The sequence below is a fragment of the Sinocyclocheilus rhinocerous genome, unplaced genomic scaffold (assembly GCF_001515625.1).
Source record: "Sinocyclocheilus rhinocerous isolate Xijiao unplaced genomic scaffold, SAMN03320098_v1.1 scaffold749, whole genome shotgun sequence".
NCBI classification, from domain to species: domain Eukaryota; kingdom Metazoa; phylum Chordata; class Actinopteri; order Cypriniformes; family Cyprinidae; genus Sinocyclocheilus; species Sinocyclocheilus rhinocerous.
This window is the reverse complement of record NW_015653466.1, coordinates 1,773,624-1,785,682: the sequence shown is the minus strand read 5'-3', so window position 1 is coordinate 1,785,682 and position 12,059 is coordinate 1,773,624. Positions and strand designations below refer to the sequence as shown.

Here is a 12,059-nt window from a genome sequence, read left to right as displayed (position 1 = left end):
AAAAAAAAAAAAGTCTTTAAAGGAATACTGACCTCAAATTTTGAACAGTAGTGTATAAATGCCAAAAACACTAAGTGCTTAATAACTGAGATTTATCACTCTGCTTTGGATGTGGGCACTGATAATGTCCATTAGAGAAAGAGGGCATCAGATTTTCCACTGAACTTCTACCTGTAATGAGTTGAGTATTTCAGCTAGAAGTCCTCAAAATTGTTCAAACTTCTTACTGTCTTTGCATGCAAGAATGTCTCTCTGTTTTATCAAATCCCTTTGCTGTCTGAACAATCTGCTCAGATTTGCAAATTTAGGCTCTTTCCTGTCCATAAACAGTTTCAAATACAGCAAAACACATGCAAAAGAAAACCCAGAGTGTATTATATCGTTACCTCAGTGTGGGGCAAAATGATGAAATATGCTGTATATGATGTATTCAATTTAAGAATCACCCAGACAGCCCATTATTCAATGCCTGCTGACAAAAACACCAGACCATCTCTCAACTACTGCATTGCTACAAAAGACAAAAAACAAAGCTCAATCAGTTTCAAATCCAAAAGTCCTGTAGTTTTTCTCTCTTCAGAGCTGTGAAAAGCACTGCATTATTATTATTTCATTATTATGCATTATTCCTGAACTCAACACCATTATGCCATTACCTGTGTTGGCAACAAGAACAATATACAACAACTCTATTACAATAGGTGGGTATCCATCCACATTTTACATTTTTATTTGTTCAAATTTCCAAAATGAACATAAATTAAAAACACTCACTTCAGGTGGATTTATATTCAGTAAGAAGACTGATAAACTACAACAGAAGCAGAATGTACCAAATAGATCCTTCAAAAAGAAGGAAAAAAAACACATTTGACTTTACCTCAAGTTTTGTCCACATGATCAATAAAAGAACCACAGTGTCTTAAATTTCTTTTCTATTTCTATTTTTGCACCAGTTTCTACAGAAATTATGTATTTACTTTGAACCCATAAGATGGATCCTCTGCTTTAAGGTGCAGTCACATTAGCGAATTTCTGTGGGCAAAAAAACCTCCATTATCTATTGTCAATTGTGTAGTGATATGAAGCACAGCTCACACAGAAGTCACTTGCAAACCAGGCAGCTTCCTGTTGATCAATGGCCAGAATTCGTATGACCAACTGAACTATTGGATCCAAATTATTGGATTTCACTGTGAAAATTTACCGAACAACGATAAATGTGACCGCACCTTTCTTTATTCAACTGTTTTTTCCAATTATCTGAGTATTCATAGAAATTAATTTTACAACTCAGATGGAAGCACATCTACTTTTGTTGACCAGTTAACAGTCCTAATCGCACATCCACATCTGATTTCTCACACTGCCCATTTGTGTTCTCATCCAACTCTTGCATCACTGCAAGGCCATTTCAAGAACAATTTCAAAGACAAAGAGTGTTCTCCATCAGGTCTACAATAGCAGCTCAAACTCTCTGACCATTAACTCTCTCATCTGTTCCAAACGTCTGATAAATCACATGTGACTCAAACCACAAGCTTTACCTCCCCTTACCCAGACCACACCACTAGAGAGACAATTATATTCCTTTTAACCTAATAACCATGCAATGCAAATCTGCTTAATGAATGCATATCAAGATACTGTACTTGTTAAAGACAGAGTGAGCGAGAGAGACAGAAGGGGAGGGGGATGGAGGCAGCTCTTTTCTCCAGGCAGCTAATTATCTGATGGTTGTTTTCTATTCATTGTAAGTGAGAGTGGTTCATGGCCAGTAACCTGGTCACTCGACAATGATGGGAGAGGCTCTAGGGCCCTGAATGGAACTCACCAAGCGCTCTGTCTCCAGAGCTCGCTCTAATTAAACAAGGTTCTATCAATATTCGTCCTTTCATCAAGCATCCTGTTTACACAAGCTCATGGTGCTGGATGCCACAAGAGGCCCGAGTTTTGTCCTCATGTGCACGTGGGCTCTGTGTAAAGCAGGTGTTTAATACTCACTCCTTAGTGTATACTCATGATGACCTCTTTAAATTATTCCCAGGGCATTCATAAACATCTAACACAGAGCATTCAGGAGAAAGTATTCACGGTGATGTAAGTTGAAACAATCGGTAATATTATTGTGGATCAATTTAATTATTTTCATTTAATATTGCATTGCATAAGCAAGCTTTTGTCCCGTCATGCTGTTGTTTGAACATGCTTCAGGTCTGTGGTGTCTAAGTCTGGTGACCCCTAAAGGCCCACAAAGGGATGCTTAAAAATGTGTTAAATTAAATCAGATTTGTTTAATTATTTAATCAATATCTTTAAGTTAACTTTAATATTTATATTATATATTTCATATATATTTGTATCGTCACATATATGATATTTCATTATCACATATCATAACTGTCTAATTTTCCTTTAATAAATCATGCAATTAATCATGGTATATATATATATATATATATATATATATACATATACATATACATATAAATATATATATATATATATATATTATATGTGTGTGTGTGTGTGTGTGTGTGTGTGTGCATAATGCAAACACATATACATACATTCTCAAATGAATACAAAATATTTTCCAAATAATGTTTTAAAAATATTATATACTGTACTGTAACAAGAGGCAAAATTATTTACAAATAATCTGGAAAATATTTTATACAAATTTAATCTGGAAAATATTTACTTCATAAAGATAATAATAACACTGTTTGAAGATTTGCTTTTATTATTGATGTTAAATTACATTTAATACATTTTTATATTTCCTCAAATTTTCCATGGAGACCACTTTAGGCCCACTGGGGGTTTGTGGGCCACAGTTTGAAAACCATAGAGCGAGGCACTTAACCTGAGATTTCTCCAGGGGAATGTCCCAGCAGCACAAATATATATACTGTAAGTTGATTTGGATAAAAATATGGCAACTAAAGCAGAGTAGAAAATTTAAAGTGGGTTATTAACATCAGCATTAAACAAAGACTTCAGCGGCACTTGTGGAACCTCAAAATCACTACCCTGAGAACAGGATATGCTTAATGCCATTGCAAAGCACTGCTCTCACTTAGGAAGAGTACAGGCTACTACAAACAGCAGCTCTGATTATTAAGACCCATAATAAACCTAATCATTGTTGTCATTAGGGATATATTGTTTCCCCTCTGAGGCTACAGACACTTGAGATCTGATATGGATGAGATGTTTAGTGATTTGAGCCTCACACTACATTGAAAATGAAACTGAGATCCAGTAGCCATTTTGGATCTCATTAATATGAGACACTGGCCGTAGCTGCACTGGGGACTCGGAGAAGACAAGCTGCCATTTTGAAAGGGCACGTCAAAATGTGAATTGCCAACTAAGACCACCTCCTGACTCAGCTTTAGATAAGAGACAGTGAAAGCGCAGGAGCATGAGAGAGAGAGAACAGGGACCCATGCACTGTGTTCGTACAGCTGCCTGGGAAACTTATCTCTAATAGTTCAGGGACCAAGGAATCATGTAGGTATCATTTGAATGTATCTGTGTGAATATGAAAGAAATAATGTGTGAAATAATTAAATAAAGATGACAGGTTTTCACCTTGTTTCTGGAAAATGCAACTTTATATCTAAAAATTTTAACTTTTTTGAAATTGCAAATTAATTTCTTTGATAGGTGACTTTACTGTATACCTAACAATTGTGACTATTTTTTTTAAATTACAACTTTATTCCTTACAATTGCACATTTATTTCTCTGAATTAGGACTTAAAATGTATATCTAACAATCGTGGCTATTTTTTTAAATTGAGTCTTATTTCCTCACAATTGCACAACTACAACTGAAACTACATTTATCATAACTGTTCCAATAAATACAAACAATGTGACTTGTACTTTTTTTTTTATTCTAAACTTTAATTCTATAAACTATTTTACTTTTATTCTGAGGTGGAAAAAGGCCTCCACAGGTTTTGTTTTTCACAAAATGTCTGAGTATGTCTTGACAAAAATAGCAAAATCTGATTAAATTACCATTGATAAAAATGACTAAAATATGTCTCAATATTTCTTTTTTAAACGCAAGTTATATTCACACACATTTTTCCACAGACTCTCTCAGAAGCACACTCAAGCAGCCAGTCATTTATATATAAAAAAAGAAGAAACCTTTTTTCTGAAGAAACCTTAAAAGTGTGTTTGAAGCTGAAAAAAATTTGTATAAAAGCTTAGAATTACAGACTTGTACAAAGCTGCTCTAGGCAACTGTCATGGGAAGTGAACGCAATTTTGCCAGACACTGTACAAAAAGCCCACTTTGATGAATGCTGTATTTTACCAGAATGAAGCAATAAATTTGACCTGTCACATTTAGCCAGCTTGTATAAATTGTTACATCATTTCCCCTTATAATCCCAATATGACATAAACCATCATCAACCTGATAAAGACGCTTTCAGGAGTATGTATTTTTCTGACCTGTTCAATTTAGAAGATATCTCCACCAATGACTGATGTTTTGAAATAACAGGTATTTTGATAAGCAGCCTAAACCCTTTTAGAGGATGAAAAGTGTCCTTATTGACTTATAAAAAAAGGAAAGCACCATAGACAAGATGAAAGAGGAGGAGACAGAGTAAAGAATTAAGGAGAAATCCATGATCTTTACAGAAAGGGAGTGTCAAACTTTTAGAGAAAAGAAAGATCTGACAGCATCCTGGATGACCATCCCTATTTCCTGCAGCCTAGAAGCCAAACAGATTAGATCAGGGGCTTAGAAAGGCTTAACAGGAGAGAGAAAAGCAGAAGGGATGAGAAAGTCAAAGAGACGGGATAAAGAGATGAGAAGAAATAAACAGAGCCGTTCAGAGGTTTTCACACAGGATGTGACACTTCTCGAGCGATTTCCCCTTCAAGTGACTCTATTTCTCCATGTCAGCACTTTTTCACCAAAAAGCACAGCAGGACACAACAAGGCCACATTTGCCTCTTGAATAATAGCTCGACTCGTCACAACAGGAATCTGCCATCTTGCATTATTGTCTCTCACCAAAAAAGAACTGCACTGGTTCATTGTCATGCAGTAGCATGGTTCATAAAAACACACACACGCATCTCTGCACCCACACACACTTACCGACAGTATACTTTGGAAATTGTCTGTGTTGGTGAATGATGTGGTGTGTGTGTGTGGGTCACAAAGCAGTAATGAGTAATTAGATGTAATGCCCATAGCAGCACAAATGCAGCTGAGAAAAACACACAGCTGGGTCCTTACAATACACACTCTCACCTGAGCCACAAACTCCCGCTTTGTGTCCACTCTCCACATACAGGATCTTTTTATTGTCTGTAAATAAAATTGGTCAATTTATTGACTGGTTGGTAAAAGGCTGGAACTGTGCAAAAAGTGTATGTGTGTTGCTGATAGAGGAGATTAAGTGGATTTTTCTGTGTGCTTGTGTGTATATTTGACAGGTGAGTTTCTTCTTAGTAGGGTGAATGTGAGCTAAAGAGCAAAGTGAAAGGTCATCACCACTCAACTGTCACTGAAGACCAGGGAGGCTAATCGATCCCAGAGCCCCTGGAAACCAGACAGAAGCAAAATAATCAATTTCCTCAGGATGGTATGTATGTATTTCAAAAAAACATTTCTTAAAGACCTCCTGTAGTGAAAATCATCGTTTTAATGTTGTTTACATGTCTATCTAGTGCTTTTAATATGCTTACAGACAAAACAAGTGCAAATTCATCAGTAAACACCACTGCTGAGCATTTTCTCCTTAAATTTTTTATAGATTTATAAATGCAGTTTGATACAGCCTCTGTTTCCTACCATCACAGACATGTAACAGAGTGGGGCTTTTCATATCATTAGCAAAGCGTTATTAGCTAAGGATGTTGATTTTTAGAAGATAGCTGTCTGAGATGGTGAACGGGAACATGGTTTGTGTGACATTAGCAACACGTTATTAGCTGCTTGATAACGTATCAAGCCAAAGGCTAATGATATCAATTATTGTACGTGTCCGATGTTGAAGGGATGATCCTGTACAATTCGCTCTTCATGTTCTTCTTTGGAATCAGTTTCTGGTTCAAACATACAGGGTATATGGCTGTGATTGAGTGGAGGTGAGGACTAATTTGCATATTAATGTAAATAATATATCCATTTTTACTAAATGACGTAAGGGTGTAGATCTATATTCAAGCTGTTTTAAGGCATGAAGACATTATTTTCAAAGGGGAAAAAATTTAAATGTCATTTTGATTATCAAAAAATGAGTTTTAAGGGATAAAATTAGCAACTGCAGTGGAACTCTAGAATGTTTTTATCGTTTTTCTTAACATAGTTCTAAAGAGAAAACTTATTAAGAATTTGAATTCCTGAAATGAATGTTCATAAAAATCATTGTAAATAACTTAACAGTTTGAATAACTTATAAATTATTTAACTTCAACTTGATAAAATTCCAAATGGTCTTCAATCCGTAAAGTTTAATTAATTTATGGTTTGTTTCAAATACTAAGCATTACAATATAACACTTGCTACATGAAATACATGTACACAACTGACACTTCGCAAAGACCTGTCTCCCTTAGTTACTGTTGCTATGTTCGACAAGCCATGGCCTCTAACGCCACACACCATGTTCTCACACAGTGAAAAATACATAGCGGAGCAAAAAGGACGCTGACATGAGCCGACAGACAAGACACAGCAAAGTCTCAGCTTTCCTTCCTGAAATGAATGTTCATAAAAATCATTGTAAATAACTTAACAGTTTGAATAACTTATAAGTTATTTAACTTCAACTTGATAAAATTCCAAATGGTCTTCAATCCGTAAAGTTTAATTAATTTATGGTTTGTTTCAAATACTAAGCATTACAATATAACACTTGCTACATGAAATACATGTACACAACTGACACTTCGCAAAGACCTGTCTCCCTTAGTTACTGTTGCTATGTTCGACAAGCCATGGCCTCTCACGCCACACACCATGTTCTCACACAGTGAAAAATACATAGCGGAGCAAAAAGGACGCTGACAACGAGCCGACAGACAAGACACAGCAAAGTCTCAGCTTTCCAATTTTGTCATTTTTTAAGAAATTCAAACAATAAATACCGTTTTGTGGTAAAAAAGTGTCTTTAAATTGTCGTGACAGATCACTGTAGCGCCTCTGTTCAAGCGGCATGTGAACCAATCATCTCTTCCTCTTTACTAGTTATAGCATGAAATAAGCATGAATGAACATCAGAAGGTATCTTGTACGCACCATTTTTCAAGTTTAAGTCCGCCTACTCTCCTGGCTGGTTTGTTTATCGGACAAAATGACAGATTCGGCGTTATGACTGGTCAGACTGCCTGTCAATTAAACTTCCAGCGAAGGGTCAATTAATCTGAAGTGACAATGTTAACAGTGATCATCATAATTATGCATAACATGGCATTTAAAAATTCAGTAACAACTCTACAAACAGAATTTAACTAGAGACCTTGTTCTTAATGCTGATTTTTTTTCATCTGCAAATCTTCAAGAACTGACAAGAACTTCTTAAGACAATATTTGAGAACTCTTTTTTTTTTGCACTTAGGAACATTCTTACGAACTTAATTATTGGGAAATGTCTTGACAATTTTCATCAAGTCGGCCCCTGGACCCTTTCTGCAATATGAGAGAAGTTAGTCTTGATGATAACAGCTTATAAAATTCATCTCAGGTAGCCACGAAAAAATGAAGACTTGTTCATATGAGGAAAGCAATGAAAATGTCTGAACTGGACAGATGATGACAGCTGGCCTTCGTGCTTGATAACATAAATCAAGTCCTGCAACATTCATACATCAATGTCTGTGAGCGGCACTGCTGATCCAGCTTGCCTGTGCGACACAAACACACTCAGCATGTTACCACATATGTCCTCAGCACATTTCCACATGGCTATTCTTCCACTGGATTCTGATTCCAAGAGGTGCCTATTTTAGTTATTTAGTTTCATCATCAGAACACATTGACAACACATTAGTTCGTTTGAAGGGAAAAGAAAATTTAAATAGAAATAAAGGCTGAGAGGAGGAAATCAACACTTATGGAAATCCCAGACCTGCAGCTATTCTACTTGTTGCCATTAGATCCTCACAAGCAGGTCCTGCGATATCGGGTAACTGCTCGAGCAAACGGATCGGACATAAAGATTAAGTAGAACGGCGTGGTTAATCGATTGCTGAGAGATACCAGTCACTCACTCACCTTCCTGTACCGCCTGGAAGGGGTTGTTGGGCTCGATAAGTTTGATAGAATGGGTAATCCTCTCGCTCTGGAGGATGTCATCATTCAAACTCAGGTCTGAAATGGCAAGCTGAAAAACCTCGTCGTCCCGTATGGCGTTCTGTTCAAAAATAGCTCCTGTTGGATGAAACAGAATGTTCGTTATTAATACATCATTCTCATTGCCTCTCAAGCCATTTCACAGTCATTCCAAACTTTCATAACCATTTCAGGGGTAAAAATGAAGGGAATGCAGATTCATCATGTAGGGCAAACTGTTAAAACTATATTATACTCATTCAGGTTATCGAGAACGCAGCATATAGCCATCAGATACAATTTACAGCAACTTCCTCACCTGTCAATAGCCAATGGCATTTCAGGAGTGAGTTCAGCACCATGGAGAGCGCAAGTGCTGGAAGCGCTGTAAATATTCTACACGCATCCCTAATTTGTCAAGGGCATTTTGCAGTGTGTGGAAACACAGTGGGTTGTAAGCCTACAGGAAGATCTTTTAAGTCAAGGGGATCTTCTTACGTGACAAGGTGCATCCATGGCAAATATGAGCTGTTTTTATATGTTGCTGGAGTTTGGTGTGTACTTGAAAAGTCATAATAAGTGGACAGGTCATACAAAATATCCTAGACATATGAATGAAATGGAAAAAATTTATGAAGGTATTATGCTCATATTGCACAGCTACTTAAAAAATAAATAAACAACTGATATGAAGTATTGACTTGAGAAGTATTGACTAGATTAGCTTCCACAAATGAAAACAATCGGCTTAGCAACAAGACATCCACTGATGCAATATTACAATATTAATTTAAAAACTAGTCATTTGAAATCAGATGTTTCGAATTGCAAGATGCTACCAAAGTTGCACTGATATGAAAAGAGAGAGACAGGAAATGACACAAGAGGGCTATGGCCATTGGTGAAATATCCCGATTAGAGGTCATTATACAAAAATATTTTACTCTTCTATGCCACGTTTGACCTATTAGATTCAGGTATTCCAGTGGACCATGTACTAAGCAGGGGAATTTTTTCATTCAGCTGTTTATGGATTAATCCTAGACATAATATTGCACAGAGCGATTTAAATGTTGACTTCACATGACTGAGTAACCCATAAAGTGCTGTTTCACTAACAAGTCCTTGACACTTGGAAATACAGCCCAGTATTAAATCAGAATGTGTCTGGACGCAATCAATAAGGCTGATTTGCACAGGACTATAAACAGTGACCCACTGATGATATGACATATTGAGATCAAGGCGACAGTGATAAAATGCACAGAGCAGCCAGCTTGAAATGCCAAAGGTGTAGGAGAAGCAAATAGGGCTTTATTTATTTACATGCACAGTTAGCCATCAACAAACAGCCGCTGAGGCATCATGCAGTGCACTGAGGCAACAAAAGTGCGCTCGTTTTAATCACTTCGCCAACATGCGCAGGTCAAAGACAAACAAGGATGTTTAAGGTTATAAAAAGGAGAAATCTTTTCAAAATCTAGTTTGAAACACGTTAACAAAGTTCTTATAGAGCAAGCAATCTTTGTATCCATTCTGGTTTTATACATTTTCTTTAAGAACCTTTATACCATTTGCTACAAAACTAGTTTGATTTCATTATTCTAATGATTCATGCGGTGTACCCAAGAAAAAAAAATGCTAAAATACGTTTCTTACTCATTAAATTCAAGTCTAAAAGGGTCTAAAAGAGACCTCTACGTTTTATGGTTGTCTTGTCACATGAGAACAAAATGGCTTCCTGCATGTCTGTTACGCCACACAGACTTTGTTTGGCAGAAAAACGTTTTTCAAATATGAATAATATTTAAAAACAAAGTATATTCAGGATTAGATTAGGCCAAATTATTTCAACATTTCTTTTTTCCAAAAAAATACACCACACAACTAGAAGATTATTATCCACTACCTCGCTTAGTTGGGGACGCTTGACTGAATGCACAGAATCATCAATGAACTGACTTCAGCATTATTGACAAACTATTTTCCTGTTTGACACTGTAAAGCTGCTTTGACACAATCAGTATTGTATAAAGCGCTATACAAATAAAGGTGACTTGACTTGACTTGATTTACCTAAACCCACTAACACCCAGGGAAAAGATATAATCTATACCAATGATAAACATTTAAATCAGATCATTTAGACCGAATTAGATAGTGAAGCAATAAAAACCTGAGAAGAATTATTAATGTAGACTAACTGGTAACTAATCAGTCAGAGCATGAGATAACAGCAATAAAGGTTAATTCAGTTAAAGTGTGATTTTGTCTTATAAAAGTGTCTACGCTTCAATGTTTGGGACTTAATATCATCCTTCTTTGCAACTAAGCTTCAAATCCAATTTTGAGTGATCCTGGTGATGAGGAGAACAGTCAAGCGCACAGGATGATGGAGAACATCCACTGCATACAAAAGAGAGGTTCCTACCAACAGAAGAGCACCAGATTTATAACGCTTCATGTATAACACATCAGAATACGACAAGAAACAGTTTTGTTTAGCCTATTACGATCACATTTCTCAAAGTAACATATTTAGGGGTGCATGAGTCAACATTCTGAAGTCAGCCAGCAAACCAATTTCGTTCCCAGGATAAGTTACCGGAGAGGACGGAATGCAGCATACTGACACAAGGCTGCCAAGCTCGCTAATACAAACGACTGATCATACAAAAGCGTCTGAGAAAAATCGTACACGCCAGGAAGACAGCAGCGCAAGCTGAAGTTCAGTTAGGAAAAGCCACGCTGGCACGAGAAGAGACTTGTGGCGCGCTCAGTACCTCAATGAACGAATTAAAATTTCCGTCACGTTCAACAGAAAGTTCAGGCTTAAGGCTGGGGAGGGGTGGACTGGAGTTAACCCTGAAACAGACGGAGAATATACGTCTCGTTTTGCTTATACGTGTATCTAAAATCACTCGTGGACCCTACGCGTTCAGCACCACCTGAAATGCACTTTGTGGACCTGTTTGCTAATGTTTCCCGGCAAGTTAAAGCCGTTTATCAAATGTCAAACAGTTCAGGGGAGCGAATACGCCTTCTATCAACTCTAATCTGCACGCTTCCGACTTTAAAATACAATGCACTGAAGAAAGCCATCCGTGATTCAGCGCGTCTGTCCGAGACCGTGCTTACCGATGTGAATAATGGAGTCCGCGCGAGCTGAGCGGCACTGCAGGATCCATAAGGAGAGGCTGATCACGAGCAACTCCATCTCCAGTTCTCGCCCCGATGTATCATCCACGCGTCTACGTCGTTTCAAAAATCCAGTTCCAGAGAGAAAAAGAGCGTCCGCGAGAACGACCACTGTGGAGGAGATCAGGGATGCGTCACTTCTATCTTTCTCCGAGATCTATTCAAATTGAAAGTGAGAGAAGATGTTCGCGGGGATAAGGAAGCTCTCAAGGGAAGGAAAGCAGAAAAGGAGGGGTAGGAGAGCAAGGGAAACGACGGGGGTACCACGGTCAGAGGCAAAGCAACGGGTCCGTGCGCTTCAGCTCTCAGTGTGGTTTGGATACTGCTAACTGCAGCGCAGAGAGAGACCTCTCTCTCTCTCTCTCTCTTTCTCACTCACTCACTCTCTCTCTCATAGCTTAGCAGTCTTTCGCGTTTCGCTCCACGTGATCGAAGAATCGAAAGATCGGAACGGTACGGTAAAAACCTAGGAGAAATTAAATCTGCGCGCACCGGAGAGAGTCCCCAGAGCGGAGTGGCGGCGGGAGGTCTAGCTCAGCCCTG

At 37.7% G+C, this 12,059-nt stretch overlaps 1 protein-coding gene across 2 annotated transcripts in view; it reads right to left on the bottom strand.

Annotated features, from left to right (window-relative positions):
- LOC107716022 (glutamate receptor ionotropic, delta-1-like) overlaps positions 1-11,819 on the bottom strand; it is a 266,859-nt gene extending 255,040 nt beyond the window's left edge. For both annotated transcript variants that reach the window (XM_016522333.1, XM_016522334.1), the window contains exons 1-2: positions 11,457-11,819; positions 8,262-8,417 (exon numbers count right to left, since the gene is read on the bottom strand). In XM_016522333.1, coding sequence (XP_016377819.1) covers positions 8,262-8,417; positions 11,457-11,535 — 235 coding nt within the window. In that variant the 5' untranslated portion in view covers positions 11,536-11,819. The remainder of the gene's footprint in view (positions 1-8,261; positions 8,418-11,456) is intronic.
- Positions 11,820-12,059: the final 240 nt, after the last annotated feature.